The sequence below is a fragment of the Rhinolophus ferrumequinum genome, chromosome 6 (genome assembly GCF_004115265.2).
Source record: "Rhinolophus ferrumequinum isolate MPI-CBG mRhiFer1 chromosome 6, mRhiFer1_v1.p, whole genome shotgun sequence".
In the NCBI taxonomy this organism is placed as follows: Eukaryota; Metazoa; Chordata; class Mammalia; order Chiroptera; family Rhinolophidae; genus Rhinolophus; species Rhinolophus ferrumequinum.
The window spans coordinates 57,435,569-57,453,108 of record NC_046289.1 but is presented as its reverse complement, the minus strand read 5'-3'; the positions used below and the strand labels follow the sequence as shown (position 1 = coordinate 57,453,108).

Genomic DNA, 17,540 nt, shown 5'->3' with positions numbered 1-17,540 from the left:
TATTAACTCACATACCCTCATGGCAAATCTTTGAGATAGGGATTATTAAAAGTATTATTATATTTTCATTTTTTACTGGTGAAACCTGTGACTGAAGAGGTTTTTGCAAGATCACACAGCCAAAGAGTGATGGAGAAGATACTTCAAATTCAACTTCAGTCTGCCATTAAAGACCTTTTTATGAGAAGGCATATAAGAACTCTCCTGAAATGTAAAGAATCAAACCAGGATGCTAATCCTTGGCACCTGATATTGTATATGTATTGGGGGCAGGGGGAAGGAGTAAGAGGGTAAAGTAGAGAAAAAGAATGAAGTAAGAAAAAGAAAACCAAAAAAATTCACTTTAAAAAATAGCATGTATAAAATAAGCCCTTCCATGTAAAATTAGTATAATATTTTTACATGTAAAAATGAATTAGAAAGAATAGGCAAATCTAGATTTGCCTATTTATAGTGATATCAAGATACATTATACAAAGAAAATAAGTTGCATATTAATGTATAGATTATGACCCCTTTTCATTAAAAACAAATAAATCACCTTCATGTCTGCATATATTCACACACACAAACACACACACGAGCAAGTAGAAAGGGTGAATTGATGCACACCAAATGTTACCATTGGTTACCCCTATAGAGGTGGGATTAGAAGGATTTCAAGGAAAAAATTATTACTTTTACCTTTATAAATCCTTGTACTATATGGTTTCATTTGATACAATGGTATAAATTAATTTTTGAGAATCAAAAAAAGGAAAAAAGTAATTACTTGATTTATATATGAAATTATATAATAACTTTCACTTCTGGCAAGATGTTGAACTAGGTGCCAGAACCAACCTCCCCTGCTACAAACAACTACAGATTCTGTATAACATTTTAATATTTTTAATATATTCATGAACTGGCAAGAAAGCAAGAACTGTTCGGGTCAAAGACTGATAAAATGAATATAGGTGGAATAAAGGAAGGATTACAGGCAGCTTTTGACTTGAGGACATTTTCTAAACCAGGAGAATCAGGAATTGGATAAGAGAAGACATAGCCCAGGATAAGAAGTCTAATGGAAGACCACTTCTTAAAACTGCCCCCCAAAAGGCTACTCTTTTAGTATAAGGATAAATTGGAAATCAGTGCCCCCTTTAACAGTACCTGTAAGGAAAATTACCTATCTATAAGTGAGAGGGAAAAAAAAGTCTTTGCTAAAAATTTATGCCCAGACTGGCTTTCATGTACATTTACATCCTAAATTCACAATATTGGGGTAACCTGGAAAAAAAAACCTGAAAATTTAGTTTATTAATAATATGTTCCTGTATTAGAACACTGACTGAAGCAAAGACATATCCTTTTTGGAGGAATCAGCCTTCACTTTAGGACCCAAAGAATTTTTATTAATACGTTCCAAGTAAAATGGTCATTTCACAGTGAAAACTCATTAAAATCACAGTAAACAAGACACAATGGAAATTAATAGAAAGAACAAGAGAGTAAGATCTGCCAAAACTTTAAATACTGGAATTATCAGAAATAGCACATACAAATATTTCATAGATGACAAGAAATAAAAGACTGAGATTAAACAGATTTGAAAAAGAATTAAAGACCTTGTAGAAATTAAAAATCAAAAACTGCAGATTAGATAAAGCTAGAGAATTAGTGTTATGAAAAAAAATAAAGAAAATTCCAAAACATATCCCAAAGAGACAAAGAAATGGAAAAACCAGAAACTTGTTAAAAGAATAGAGAATAGAGTGCAAATATCTAACAATGACGATATGAGAGGAAAAATGAGTTAAAGGCAATTCTGAAGAACTACTTGGCTGAGGAAACTCCAGAATGATAAAAGATCACATTCTATAGATTCAAGAACCACAATGAATCCCAAATTATATAAATTTTTAAAATTCTACAGCTGTACTAAGAACAGGGGAAAAAAAGAAATCTTAAAAGTAGCCAGGGAGAAAAGACTGATTACCTTCAAGCTACAATCAGACTGACAGCTAACTATACAGTAATAAAAATAGCAGCCAGAATATAGTGGAGTATCTTCAATGTGTTGAAAGAAAACTGACACCTACACACAGCAAAACATAATTCAAGAATTAGGATGAAATAAAGATGTTTTCAAAGAAAGTTTTTGAGTGTCTACTCCCAGTAGGCTCTCCCTAAAGGAAATTCTAAAGAATGCACTTTAGGTCAACAGAAGATCAGAGATGGGACAAGCATTGACGAGCATAGAAATTAGTAAGGGTATGGATAAATCTAAGCAAACATTGACTATAAAAACAATAAAATAACACCTTGTGGTATGAGAAAAGTAAATACATAGGAAGAGTACTACGAGTTCATAAGTCAGGCAGGGTCAATTAGTATTGAACGGTTTTAAGTCCTTGCTTTGTTCAAAAGACGGCTTAGGCTTTGATAAATTAATTTTTCTAAATATTCTACGCTAACCACTAAAAGAATACAAATAAGGATATGCTATTTCCAAAGCGGCAGAAGTAAAAATGGACTAAATCCATAAGAAGACAATAAAAGAGATTAAAAGACAAAATATGGAGTAAATATAAATTAAATACTTAAAATCTAAACATATCAATAATCAATAAAGGTAAATGGACTAAATGTTCCATTTAACCTTTAATTTTGTCAAACTAGACATTCTTTTTAAATGGCAGAGATACTGCTTCCTATTAAATTAATCTTAGTCTGAAAGAAAAACAAAAATTGTCACTTGCAAGAGATGTGCCTAAAACATAAAGAAAAAAAACAAATTGGCACTAAAGAATGGGAAAAGCTAAACAAAGCAAATATTAACAAAAGGAAAACATCTATAACTATATTAATATCAAACAAAATAAACTTTAAGGTAAAAATATTTCTAGAGATAAAGAGGACTAATATACATTGATAAAAGTTTTAATTTAAAGAACATGTAAGTCTAAACTAGTATCTGAATAACATGACCTTAAAACATATAAAGCAAACATTGACAAAACTACAAATAGAAATAGACTAATGCACCACTATAGTTGATGATTTGAACATAGTCTCATTAACTGAGAAATCAAATAGTCAAAATAATCCACTGAGAACTAAAAGATTGCACAATACAATCAACAAATATTATCTAATGGATATATTTAGAATCCAGTACCCAATAACTGTAGAATGCACATTCATCCCAAGCACACATGAAACATTTATAGAAATTGACTACATACCAGGTCTTAAACCAAGCCTCAACAAATTTTAAAGGATTTCTATAATAAGGTGATAAGAAAAAAATCCTAAATCTTTTATCTCTTTAATTACCATCCAGTAAAACAGGAAATTTAATCCTGCTGAAGCACTTGTACTTTCCACTTTCTTATTTCTGAAATTTCATTCTGGTAAAGGGAATGAGAATATCAACTTCCCCAAATGTCTTCTCCATGAAACAAATAGGACACACTTAAAATAAAAGCAACACCAGGAACTATAAATTATACAACTATTGCAGTTTTAAGTTTGTTAGATTTATGTTCTGTTCTTTTGCATAACTAACATTTATATAAGAAAACTTTATGTTTTTCAAAGTACTTTAATACACATGGATTTAAGCTATCTATCCTATAAATAAAGCTTTAAATGAAAAGCAAATGTCATTTCCCCTTACTCAGTGATGTAATTCTTCACTTAGAATTTGATATCTCAAAGCAAGAGACAGAAATAATTGAGTGGATACATACATTTATCTCTCTGCACTTCAAAATACCTTTATATGTCAGAAGAGATATTAGCCAATATCCACTAGAATGGGTAAAATTTAAGAGTGACTATACTAAATGTTGGTAAGAAGGTGAAGGAACTGGAACTCTCACACACGGATGGTAAGAACCATTTTTGGAAATTGTTGGGCAATTTCTTATAAAATTAAGCATACCTATACTATGACCAGGTAATTTCCATTCTTAAGTATTTACCAAAAACAAATTTGTTAAATATTTTCTAAAAGACATAAAAATGTTTATGGCAGCTTTATTCATAATAACCCAGAGCTCGAAACAACCCAAATGTGCATGAACATGGAACTGGAATGAAAAATAAATAAATAAATAAATAAAGTGTTATATTCAAACAAGGAATATTACTCAGCCATAAAAAATGAATTATTAAAAAAAAGAATGAACTATTATTGATTGATACAACAACATTGATGAATGAAAAAAACAGACACAAAAGAATACATATTGTATAATTCCATTTATATGAATTATAAGAACAGGCAAAACTCTTCTTTGATGATAGAAATTAGATCAGTGGTTTGTTAAGCAGGAGTTGGTGGTGTGGACTGGAAGGGAGCACAAGTAATCTTTCTGGAGTGATGGAAAAGATTTATACTTTGATTGGGATGGTGGTTACACAGGTGTATATAATTGTCAAAACTCATCAAACCATATACTTAAGATCTGTGTGTTTTATTGCATTAATTTTATCACATTATGAAAAAAATTTAAATGTTACTTACATTAAACATACCAACACTATGGTGTGGTAATATCCATTCTTAAGTATTTGTGGAAATCACAACTGCAGCACCCGGCTCAAGTAACCAGAGAAACTATGCCACGGGGCCCCACAGGACACCTACTACATAAGGCCACTCTACTAAGGCCAGGAGACATAGCAGCCCTACCTAATACATAGAAACAAACACAGGTAGGCAGCCAAAATGGGAAGACAAGGAAACATGTCCCAAATGAAATAACAGAACAAAGCTCCAGAAAAAGAACTAAACAAATGGAGACTAATAATTGACCAGATACAAAATTCAAAACACTGGTTATAAGGATGCTCAATAATCTCAGGGAGAACTTCAACAAAGAGATAGGAAACATAAAAATGGAGATAGAAAACAAAGAAGAACCAGTCAGAAATAAAGAGTACAATAAGTGAAATGAAGAATACATTAGAGGGAATCAATAGAAGATTAGATGAAGCAGAGGGTCGAATCAGTGATTTAGAAGCTAAAGTAGCAGGAAACACCCAATCAGAACAGCAAAAAGGAAAAATAATCCAAAAAAAATGAGGATAGTTTAAGGGGCCTCTGGAATAATATTAACTGTACCAACATTCACATCATAGGGGTACTAGAAGGAGAAGAGGGAGAGAGAGAGAGAAAGAACTGGAAATCTATTTGAAGAAATAAAGATGGAAAACTTTCCTAACCTGGTGAAGGAAATACACATATAAGCCCACAAAGTGCAGAGAGTCCCAAACGGACAAAATGGTAGCTAAGTGGAAAACATTCAATATATAAATAAATACAAAGAAAAGCTAGAGATAGGTAAGCCCCTTATGCAATGCTGTGTTTTTAATTTAAAAATCCTTCTAATTCCAAACATTTTAAATAAAAATATCAGTTCAGATTTAGAAAACAAGGTTCACTCACTGCTCAGACACACTTTCCACTTACCTGCACTATTTTCCTCTGACATTACAGTATGGCAGAGAGCTAGTAACCTAAGGAATTCATGCACTTTGGGATCACCCAATTTAATGGATTCCATCAGATGATGGTCAAAGAACTGAAATGTTCTGTCTACTTGGACGTTGACTGAGAAATCCACAGGCTCTTTTTTCTGTAGGAGAAAACACCAACAATGAGAACTATAAACCTCATTCCAACAATAATCTTTTAAAATTCAAAAATATTTTCTCTAAGCATTTTTAGTGCCTATATGATTTTTTAGCCTCAAACGTCTGGCATTAACATGGCTTTCTGTTTCATTACTGTTAAAAATTATCTTCTCATTTCAGAGCCATGTAGCAAAACAGTGAACCTTCAAAAAGCATATGGAGAAGAAAAATATCCAATGGCTGTAAAGATCCTCAAATGCTTATTGAAACTCCAAAACACAAACAAACCCTGAAAACTGAATTTTTTTTTCCAAAACCTGTTTGATGGCAACACCTGACCTGATTTGAACTCATTTTGGCAGTGATATCTGACCTAAAATGATATGTGTCTAATTATAGATGTTTTTAGCCTACTTAGTGTGAATTAATAGTTTCTGATGTCAAAATTTAATGTGATTGATTACAGAACATTTTCTCAGATTTCACTGGTGATACTGCATAATATAATGACAGAATTAACATCAGGATCTTGAAAAGATATATGCACTAATGCATGTTCACTGCAGCATTACTCACAGTAGCCAAGATGTAGAAATAACATAAATGTCCATAGACAGATGAATGAATAAAAAATATGTGGTATATAAATATAATGGAAGAGTATTCAGTCATAAAAAAGAAGGGAATCCTATCTTTATGCTACAACATGAATGAACTTCGAGGACACTACCCTAAGTAAAGTAAGCCAGTCACAAAAGAATGAATACTGCATGATTCCACTTACATGAGGTATCTAAAGTAATAAAACTCATAGAAATGGAAAGCAGAATGGTGGTTTCCAGAGGCTGTAGGAGGAGAAATGGGGAGTTGCCATTCAGAGTTTTCAATCACACAAGATGAAAAGTTCTAGATATCTGCTGTAGAACATTGTCTTTATTGTTAACAACAGTATAGTTTATACTTAAAAATTTGTTTAGTAAAAAAAAAAGATGAAAGAAGTAGGTTTCAAAAAAAGAACAGAACAAAACAGTGAAAAATGATTCAATAGTAAATAAGGTCCTTGTTAATTCACCGACTTCTGGAAAACACAAAATGTAATTCTAAAAGTTTAGTACTCAAAGCATTAATCCTGTGATAACGTCTTTACAGAAACAGTGGATGGGAAAATACTTTGTCTTGGAGACTGTAGAATATTTTATATTGTATCCAAATACATGGGAAGACCCATATACAAGACACTCAAGTTAGTTTTGCTTATCCCATAATCATAGAGATTTATTTAATCACAGATTGTTTTATTCACATAATAAATTTTAAAAACAATCTCACTGGGGGAGGTGGGGAAATGATCAACATACTAGTAAAGAATAAAATACACAACTGACGTTAGACTTCCCTAAACCCTCCCAGGTAAGAAACTGTGACTCAAAGAGATTATAGCCAGTCAAACTGTCAGTCAACTGTAAAGTTAACTGATAGTTCTGAACACATATTTTTCACCCTTCTTGAAACTGTAAGATAAACTTCATCCAAATAAGAGAAAAACTATGGGAAAGGAACTAGTTAGTGGTGAACACCAAAGTTCTTTAAATGAAGAACTAAGTCTAAAAGAAATAGAGATTAGCATAGTCAAAAAAAAAAAAAATGAACACACAATATACATTAACTACTTAGAAAAGACAGCTAAAAGTTTTGGAAAAAATACTGATTTCTTTATTTTAACATTTGAAGGTCAGAAAATATCATTTAAAGATTTAAATCAACTAATGGAAATCTATATACATTTAAGATTAAAAAGTATCATCAATAAAAATAGCAGGAAAATCTGAGGGAAACAAGAAATCTAATAATTTAATCATTGTTCATATTAGGAAATTAATAGAGTTGCCATAAGAGAGTTAAAAGTATTATATAAACTTTTGAAAGTATACAGTAGAAAAACAATGAAATACTTTTCTAAATATTACAACAAAAGTACACACACAAAGAGTCCATGTAGAGAAAGAACTATTAAAAATTATGAAGATACAAAGTATAACCTAAAATATTATAACAGAACTAAGACAAGACATAGCCCAATGTAGATGACCCAAACTCACTTATCAGAAATTGGAATGCAGAGCAAAATCCAACCCTATGCTGTACACAAGAGACATTTAAAAAAATGAAGTCATTCAGGAACACTGCAAATAAAAGGTAGATAAATGAAAATGAAAAGAAACTAGATGACATCATAGAAATGGTGGCGTGAGGTGAGCCTCTTGAAATCTCCCTCTGGAATTTACAACAAATTGAACAACTATAATTCCACAAAGGACCTCCTGCGCAGCAGACAGGCAAGACTAGGAGACACATAACTGAAATGATCTAAAAGAGTAAACAGAGCCGCTGAAACATACAGGCCCATCTGGTGCATGAAGAGCTTCAGAACTTCAGGAGTTTTCCACATCCCCCAGCGGAGATGGTGCCCTGAGACCCAGGCAACCTGCTCACAGAGGAGAGGCCCACCTTCCAGGGAATCCCCCCATTGTATGAGAAGCCGGAACAGTGCAGAGAAACTATATGAGAGAGAGTAAAACTATATGAGAGAAACAGCATGAGAGAGAGAGAGTAAAAGACTGCAGTAGGAAAGAAAATAAAGCATTCTACCAACACCTAGTGGAAAGCAAAGATCTCTTCCTACCAATCTGTTACAGAACCCATTCCTGTATATGCCCTAGAAAGAGAAATAATAACTCAATAATTGCCATGAATAACCAAGGTAATAAGGCAGCTCAGAAAGAAAATAAAAAGTCTCCAGAAAATGAACTTAAAAACATAGAAATATGTGACTTAAATGACAGAGAATTCAAGATTGCAGTTCTGAAAAAAACTCTACGAGATGAAAGAAAATACAGACAGGCAGCTTAATGAACTCAGAAACACAATCAAAGAACAAAATGAACATTTTACCAAAGAGATTGAAATTTTAAAAAAGAACCAAATAGAATTTCTGGAGATTAAGAACTCAATAAAAGAAATGAAGAATGAAATAGCCAGCTTAGGTTATAGAGCTGACCAGATGGAGGGAAAAATCAGTGACATCGAAGATAAAAATCTGGAAATGACACAGATCGAAGAAGAGAGAAACTTGAGAGTTAAAGGAAATGAAAGAACTCCACAAGAACTTTCTGACTCCATCAGAAAGAGCAATATAAGAATAATGGGCATACCAGAAGGAGAAGAAAGGGAGAAGGGAACAGAGAGTATATTCAAACAAATAGTCGTGGAAAACTTCCCAAACTTGTGGAAAGAACTAGATCCTCAAATCCAAGAAGCAAATAGTACACCTAATTACCTCAACCCCCACAGGCCTTCTCCAAGGCACATTGTATTAAAGCTGTCAAAAATTAACAACAAAGAAACAATCCTCAAGGCAGCCAGGGAAAAGAAGACAATAACCTACAAAGGAAAGCCCATTAGATTATCATCAGATTTTTCAGCACGAACTCTACAAACCAGGAGGGAGTGGACTCAAATATTCAAACTATTGAAAGAGAGAAATTAGGAGCTAAGAATAATATATCCAGCAAAGATATCCTTTAGATATGGAGGAGAAATAAAGACCTTTCCAGATCTACACAAGCTGAGGTAATTTTCTAACACACGACCTGCACTATAAGAAATACTGAAGGAGGCTATTTGACCTGAAACAAAAAAGCAAAAGAACACAAAACAATGAGTAGTATTACAGACAGACAGACAGAAGCAGGAAATGGCAACGCCTACACCAAATAAGACACTATACACTTAAACATAATACACAAGGTGAAGGAAAATAAAAAAACACTTAAAGAAAAAGAGGAAAAAGACAACTTACTACTGCAATGCAGATATCAACTCACAGCATAAATAGGGATAATTTCTGACAACAAAAACATAAAAGGGGGGAGGGTAAAGGTCTGAACCGTCGAAGGGAATGGATAAAGTAAGCATGCTGAAGAAAATGGAATACTCTAAATAAGAAACATTCTTTTACACAAATTTAATGGTAACCACTCAAAAAAAAAAAATCCAGAACTGAAATATATAGCATAATAAAAGAAGAAACAGAGGGAAAAAATCATAGAATACCACCACACTGAAATACTACCAGCAACAAAAAGGCAAAGTAACAATGGAGACACAGTCCTACCAGAAAACCAAAGATAGAATGATAAGAAATCCTCACATATCAATAATCACCCTAAATGTAAATGGACTGAACTCACCAATAAAAAGGCACAGAGTAGCAGATTGGATCAAAAATCTAAACCCAACCATAAGCTGCCTCCAAGAGACACATCTCAGCTACAAAGACAAATATAGACTCAAAATAAAAGGGTGGAAATTAGTACCCAGAGAAGCAAATAGTATCCAGAGAAAATCAGGTATGGCCATATTGATATCAGATGAAACAGACTTCAGGATAAAAAAGGTAACAAGAGACAAAGATGAACATTTCATAATGATAAAGGGGATTATACAACAAGAAAATATAACAGTCTTCAATATTTATGCCCCTAATCAGGGAGGACTGAACTATACCAAGCAACTACTAACAGAACTAATGGGAGAAATTGACGAAAACATAATTATAGTAGGGGACCTAACTACATCATTGACAACTGTGAATAGATCATCCAAACAGAAAATAAATAAAGAAATATCAGTCCTAAATGATACATTAGATGAAATTAACATAATTGACATTTACAGGGCACTTCATCCTAGAACATCAGACTATACATTCTTTTCTAGTGTGCATGGAACATTATCAAGGATAGACCTTATATTGGGACATAAAACTAGCCTCAGCAAATGTAAGAAGATTGAAATCACACCAAGCATATTCTCTAATCACAAGGCTTTGAAATTGGATATCAAATATCAACTGCAAAAAAGAAAGCAGGAAAAACCACAAATATGTGGAGATTAAAAAACATACTTTTTAAAGAACAACTGGGTCAAAGAAGAAATAAGAGGAGAGATCAAAAGATACATAGAAACAAATGAGAATGAAAATACATCATACCAAAATTTTTGGGATGCAGCAAAAGAAGCTTTAAGAGGGAAATTTATATCATTACAGGCCTATCTCAAGAAACAAGAAAAATCCCAGATAAATAACCTCACATTACACCTTTAAAACTTAAAAAAGAAGAACAAATGAAACCCAAAATCAGTAGAAGGAAGGAAATAATAAAAGTCAGAGCAGAACTAAATGAAAAAGAGAACAAAAGGACAATAGAAAAAATGAAAGTGAAAAAGAGCTGGTTTTTTTAAAAGATTAATAAAATTGACAAACCCTTGGTTAGACTCACAAAGATAAAAAGAGAAAAGACACAAATAAACAAAATCAGAAACGAAAGAGGGGAAGTTATCACGTATGCCACAGAAATACAAAGGATCATCCAAGAATACTATGAAGGACTATATGCCACCAAATTCAATAACCTAGAAGAAATGGACAAGTTCTTAGAAACATATAGCCATCCTAGGCTGAATCATGAAGAATTGGAAAATGTAAATAGACCAACCAACAGCAAGAAAATTGAATCAGTCATCCGAAACCTCCCCAAAAGCAAAAGTCTTGGACCAGATGGCTTCACTAGTGAATTCTACCAAACATTCAAAGAGGATCTAATACCTGTCCTACTCAAACTCTTTCAAATAATTGAAGAAGCGACAATACTCCCTAACTCATTTTATGAGGCCAACATTACCCTGATACCAAAACTTGGTAAGGATAACACCAAAAAAGAAAATTACAGACCAATATCTCTGACGAATACAGATGCGAAAATCCTAAACAAACTTCTAGCAAATCGAATGCAACAATGCATTAAAAAGATTATACATCACGACAAAGTGGGGTTCATCCCAGGGGCACAAGGATGGTTCAACATATGCAAATCCATCAGTGTGATACAACACATAAACAATATAAAGGACAAAAATCATGATTATATCAATAGATGCAGAAAATGCATTTGACAAGATACAACAGCCATTTATGATAACACACTTAATAAAATGGGTATAGAAGGAAAATACCTTAACATAATAAAGGCCATATATAACAAACCCTCAGCTAGTATCATAATTAATGGTGACAAACTGAAGCCCTTTGTTATATGTTCAGAAACACAATCGGGCTGTCTCCTCTCACCTCTACTTTTCAACATAGTATTGGAAGTCCTCGCCAGAGCAATCAGGCAACATAAAGAAAAAAAGGCATCCGAATTGGGAATGAAGAATTTAAATTGTCACTTTTTGCAGATGACATGATGCTATATACAGAAAACCCTAAAGACTCCACCAAAACCTATTAGAAACAATAAACAAAACTATTAGAAACAATCAACATACAAAAGTCCACTGCATTCTTATATACTAACAATGAAATCTCAGAAAAAGAAATTAAAAAAACAATTCCTTTTGCAATTGCAACAAAAAGAATAAAATACCTAGGAATAAACTTAATCAAGGATGTGAAAGACCTATATACTGAAAACTGTAAGACGTTTTTAAAAGAAATTAAAGACGACACCAAGAAATGGAAAGACAATCCATGTTCATGGATTGGAAGAATCAACATAGTTAAAATGGCCATATTACCCAAAGCAATATATAGATTTAATGCAATCCCCATTAAAATCCCAATGGCATTTTTTAAAGAAATAGAACAAAAAATCATCAGATTTGTTTGGAACCACAAAAGACCCCGAATAGCCAAAGCAATCCTAAGACAAAAAGAACAATGCTGAAGGTATCACACTCCCTGCCTTCAGCTTGTACTACAGAGCAACAATAATCAAAAACAGTATAATATTGACAGAAAAACAGACATACAGACCAATGGAATAGAATTGAGAACCCAAGAAATAAACCCACATAAATATGGACAGGTAATTTTTGACAAAGAAGCCAAAAACATACAATGGAGAAAAGACAACCTCTTCAATAAATGGTGCTGGGATAATTGAAAAACCACGTGCAAAAGAATGAAATTAGACTTCTATCTTTTACCATATTCCAGAATTAACTCAAAATGGATCAAAGATCTAAGCTAAGACCTGAAACAATAAACTACATAGAAGAAGACATAGGTACTAAGTTAATGGACCTTGGGTTCAAAGAACATTTTATGAATTTGACTCCAAAGGCAAGGGAAGTAAAAGTTGAAATAAACGAATGGGACTATATCAAACTAGAAAGGTTCTGTACAGCAAAAGAAACCATCGACAAGATAAAGAGGCAACCAACCAAATGGGAGAAGATTTTTGCAAACAGTGCCTCCGATAAGGGGCTAATATCCAAAATATACAAGGAACTCATATAACTCAACAACAAAAAAACAAACAATCCAATTAAAAAATGGGCAGAGGACCTGAAGAGATGTTTCTCCAAAGAGGACATACAAATGGCCAATAGACATGAAAAAATGCTCAACATCAGAGAAATGCAAAAAAAAAACCACAATGAGGTATCACCTCACCCCAGTCAGAATGGCTATCATCAACAAGACAAATAGTAACAAGTGCTAGAGAGGCTGTGGAGAAAAAGGAACCCTCAAACACTGTTGGAGGGAATGCAGATTGGTGCAGCTGCTATGGAAGGCAGTGTGGAGGTTCCTCAAAAAATTAAGAATAGAATTAGCATATGACCCAGCAATCCCTCTCCTGGGTATCTACCCAAAAAAACATTTATCCATAAAGACATATGTGCTCCAATGTTCATTGCCGCTTTATTTACGGTGGCCAAGACATAGAAACAACCAAAGTGTCCTTTGATAGATGAATGGATAAAGAAGTTGTGGTATATATACACAATGCAATACTATTTTGCCATAAGAAAAGATGAAATAGTACCATTTGCGACAACATGGATGGATCTTGAGATTATAATGCTAAGCAAAATAAGTCAGACAGAAAAAGTCAAAAACCATATGATTTCACTGATATGTGGTATATAAAACTGAAAACAACAAAAAAACAAGACAAACAAATGAAGAAATAACAACTCACAGACGCAGACAATAGTTTAGGGGTTACCAGAGGGTAAGCAAGGAGGGGGGTGGTAGATGAGGGTAAAGGGGATCAAATATATGATGATGGGAAGAGAACTGACTCTGGGTGGTAAACACACAATGTGAGATATAGATGACGTAATACAGAATTGTACACCTGAGATCTATGTAACTTTACTAACAATTGTCACCCCAATAAACTTTAATTTTTAAAAAATGAAAAGAAACCAGGAGCCAAGATCTTAATATCCAATCAGGTTGAATTCAGGCCATGAAGAATTAAATAAATCAGAAAAGGGCACTTTTAATGTTAAATTGTGTAATTCATAGTAAAAATGTAACCACTATAAACATTAATGCACCCCAAAATAGCAAAACAAAAATATTTCAGGCTATATCGGAGCTATATAGAGAGATTATCAGAACACTTTAATTAACCTATTTAATCCAAACAGATAATATAGATAAAACAGAAATAATGAAACAAAAGATCTCAACAATATAATTAATGAGGTAGAACTACATGACATCTAGCTAATTTTGTACACTTGAAACTTATATAATCTTATTAATATGTCACACCCATAAATTTAATAAAATTAAAAAATAAACGCATTTCTCTGTTAAAAATAAATAAATGACATCTAGCTAATTTTACACTTCGAAAACAGAATATACATATGCTTTCTTTCATAAGGATCCTGGAACATTGACAACAATTGATCATAGTAAGCCACAAAGAAAACCCCAATAAATTCAAAAGGTAGAAATAATAAAAATATATCCTTTTTTAAAAGTCCAATAAAATTTGAGGAAAAGAGCCCCCACCAAAATTTTGAAACTCTTCCTTAAAAATTCATGGTTCAACGTAGGTATTCAAATTGATATGGTAAAAATAAAGATACTTTAATAAACTACATACCAAAATCCATGTGATAAAACTAAAGCACTGTCCAGGGGAAAATTAATAACCATAAATATTTATATAAAAAAAAGAAAGAATAAAATAAATGTTAAGCATCCAAGTATGAAGTTAGGAAAATAATAACAAAAGAAACCCAAGGAAGGAAGAATGAAGGCATTAATAAAGATAAAAACAGAACTTATTGATTAAAACAGAAGCTAAAATAATATAAATAATAAATTCAAAGGTTGTACTTTTTGGAGGAGAAAAGGGCAACTTTCTAAAATAATCAGGAAGGGAAAACAAAAACAAAAAACAAAAAATAAGAAATGAGAAAAAGAAATAGCCACAGATAAAGAGGAAATTAAAAGAACCGTAAGAGATCTCTTTGCTCAGCTCTGCAAATCAATCTGAAAATCCTATTTAATTGGTGAATATTCTAGGAAAATACGATTTTCCAAACCATTTCATAAGAGGTAGATAATCACTATAGAAAAGAAACAGAACATTATCAAGGGGCTACCACCCCAACACCACCTGGTCCACGTGATTTTACAGAAGTTTATGAACACTTTAAAGCACGGATCATTTTGATGTTATATGAACTGTACTGTAGAATGTTAAAATTAGGAAAAATATAACATTTCTAAAGTAAATGTAACATTGGTAGCAAAGCAAACATTACCCCCAAAATAAACACTGAGGATCCATGTGTCTTCTGAACACCAATGCACATATCTACATAAAGCATTAGCAAACAAAATGTAATTGCTCATTGAAAAAACAATTTAACATAACAAGTGACATCTATCCCCAGAAACTATGGGTGGATGATAATCAAACAGAAAAGTGGGTAAAAAAATATGAACTAGAAGTTCACAGAAAAGGTAATACAACAGGCTGTTGGAATATATGGAAGATGTTCAACCTCACTCATAATACCAGAAATTAAATTTAGAACAATTTTGATATACCATTTTTCACATAGTTTGGTCAATGATCGAAAACTTGGATAAAACATTGTGTTGGTGAGGATGGGATAAAGCCAGCACTCTTATACATTGCATGTGGCAGGGTAAATTGGTATAAATTCTTAAAGATGGTTGGCAATATTTATCAAATTATGAATGCACATAACTTTTGATTTAGCAATTCCATTTCTAAAGATGGAATTGTTAGTAGAGGATCCATGTGAATAATATACATACACAATGTTATTTTTCTACATTTTCTTCACTAGCAAAATATTGGAAATATCCCAAATGTCCATTAGTGTCTCCTTACATAAATTATGAAACATCAATATAACAAAATATTATTCAGTCATTAAAAAGAATAAGGGAGCACTTTTTATTTTACTGATCTAAAAAGATCTCCAAGTTGGACTGGTGAGAAAGAAAGTTGAAGAGCAGTATGGATAATATGTATAAAAATGGAGAAGTATTTTTGCTTGCATAAATATCCCCAAAAGAATAAAAAACAGTGAAAATTCTGTAGTTGAGGGACCTGGATAAAAAGGAATTTTGAACCATATGAGTCTATTTTTTTAATGTTATGCATAAATATCTCATCTGGTAGAAATCAGGTCTCTTGGAATGCATCATTTTAAAAAAGCATGTACTCTTAGAAATTAAAAGTAAGAATAAAGTTTTATCACCTCCACACCTTAGTTATGTCTGTCTTCTGCCCCAGGTCATCACGAACTTCACCTGACAAAACAAAAACTGAGAGTTAAAAATAAATAAAATTGAAATTAAATCTAGACATTTAGAGTTAAGGAATACACTTATTTATTAAAGCACCACTACTAGATGGCATTATCAAATGTAAACTTTTTAGGAATGTTTTCAAATTGTAACCTAAACGTACCAATTCATGCAGAGAGTTACTCATGTCTGCCTAAGATAGAACTCACATGAATGCATTTAAACAAAATATGAAACTTGCAATCATGTTTTTCTGAAATTTTATAATTCTGTTGTTACATTATCTATGGTGTTCACAAGAGGCAAATGACGCCTCCTACTTTACCCCCACTGTTGGGGAATACAAAATTATATCCTGGCCAAATCAATTCTCATCAGGGCTAGCTAGAGCTTGGTGAATACATCTTGGTCTGTCTTGGTTTGGGCCAGATACATCTGTGTAATATCAAGGTCAAACTAGCATGTAAACTTTAAATAATATCAGTACCTTCTGCAGTCAGAGCACATAGCCACCTATGTGCCAGGTATTTAAAAATAACTTTTCTTAGTATCAAGTCAATATGTGTTTACTATAGATACACATATATTGGAAAATACAGGACATTTACAGTAGAAAAAAAATTGCTAATAGTCCCACCATCCAGAGATAACTAATATTTGTAAAGTTGTTTTGGGGTTGATTGTGTGTGTGTGTGTACATATCTTCATCATACTGTTCATAAATTTCTGGTTCCTGCTGTTTTTAACCAGTTAAAATGGAAGAATGTCTCCTGTCATTAAAAGTTCTTTGTGAATCTAGTTTTGAATGGTTGTATAATAGCTCATGTAGCATAATTTATTCAGATGTCCCCTATCTAGAGACCTTTAAGATTTTTCTAATTCTTGCTTGGCATTTGAAAGTTTAAGAATATTTTCCAGGACTATATTTCTTGTAATAATAATAAGAGTTACTTGCATCAGTCCTGTGCCAGGCACTTATATTATCACTGATCTTTATAACAAATTTGCCAGATGAAGATTTTCATTCCTGTTTTATGGATGAGGGAACTGAAGAATTAAGTAACATGACTAAACTAAAACTGAAAAGGCAGGACAGTGGATTTTTTAATACAACGCTCTTCTTTTCACTACACAAGCTGTCACCGAAACAACCCTTGACGAATAGTTATTTTTCTGGGGCATGGGTCTAAATCTGGAATGCTCTGTGGCTGCATGTGGGAGGAGTCCCTGAGCTAGTGAATGAACCTACCCA

The 17,540-nt window shown here is 32.7% G+C and overlaps 1 protein-coding gene across 1 annotated transcript in view; it reads right to left on the bottom strand.

Annotated features, from left to right (window-relative positions):
* The window catches only part of ATP8B4 (ATPase phospholipid transporting 8B4 (putative)), a 193,216-nt gene that overhangs the window by 58,003 nt on the left and 117,673 nt on the right, over positions 1-17,540 (bottom strand). The window contains exons 14-15 of the mRNA XM_033109347.1: positions 16,248-16,291; positions 5,465-5,630 (exon numbers count right to left, since the gene is read on the bottom strand). Coding sequence (XP_032965238.1) covers positions 5,465-5,630; positions 16,248-16,291 — 210 coding nt within the window. The remainder of the gene's footprint in view (positions 1-5,464; positions 5,631-16,247; positions 16,292-17,540) is intronic.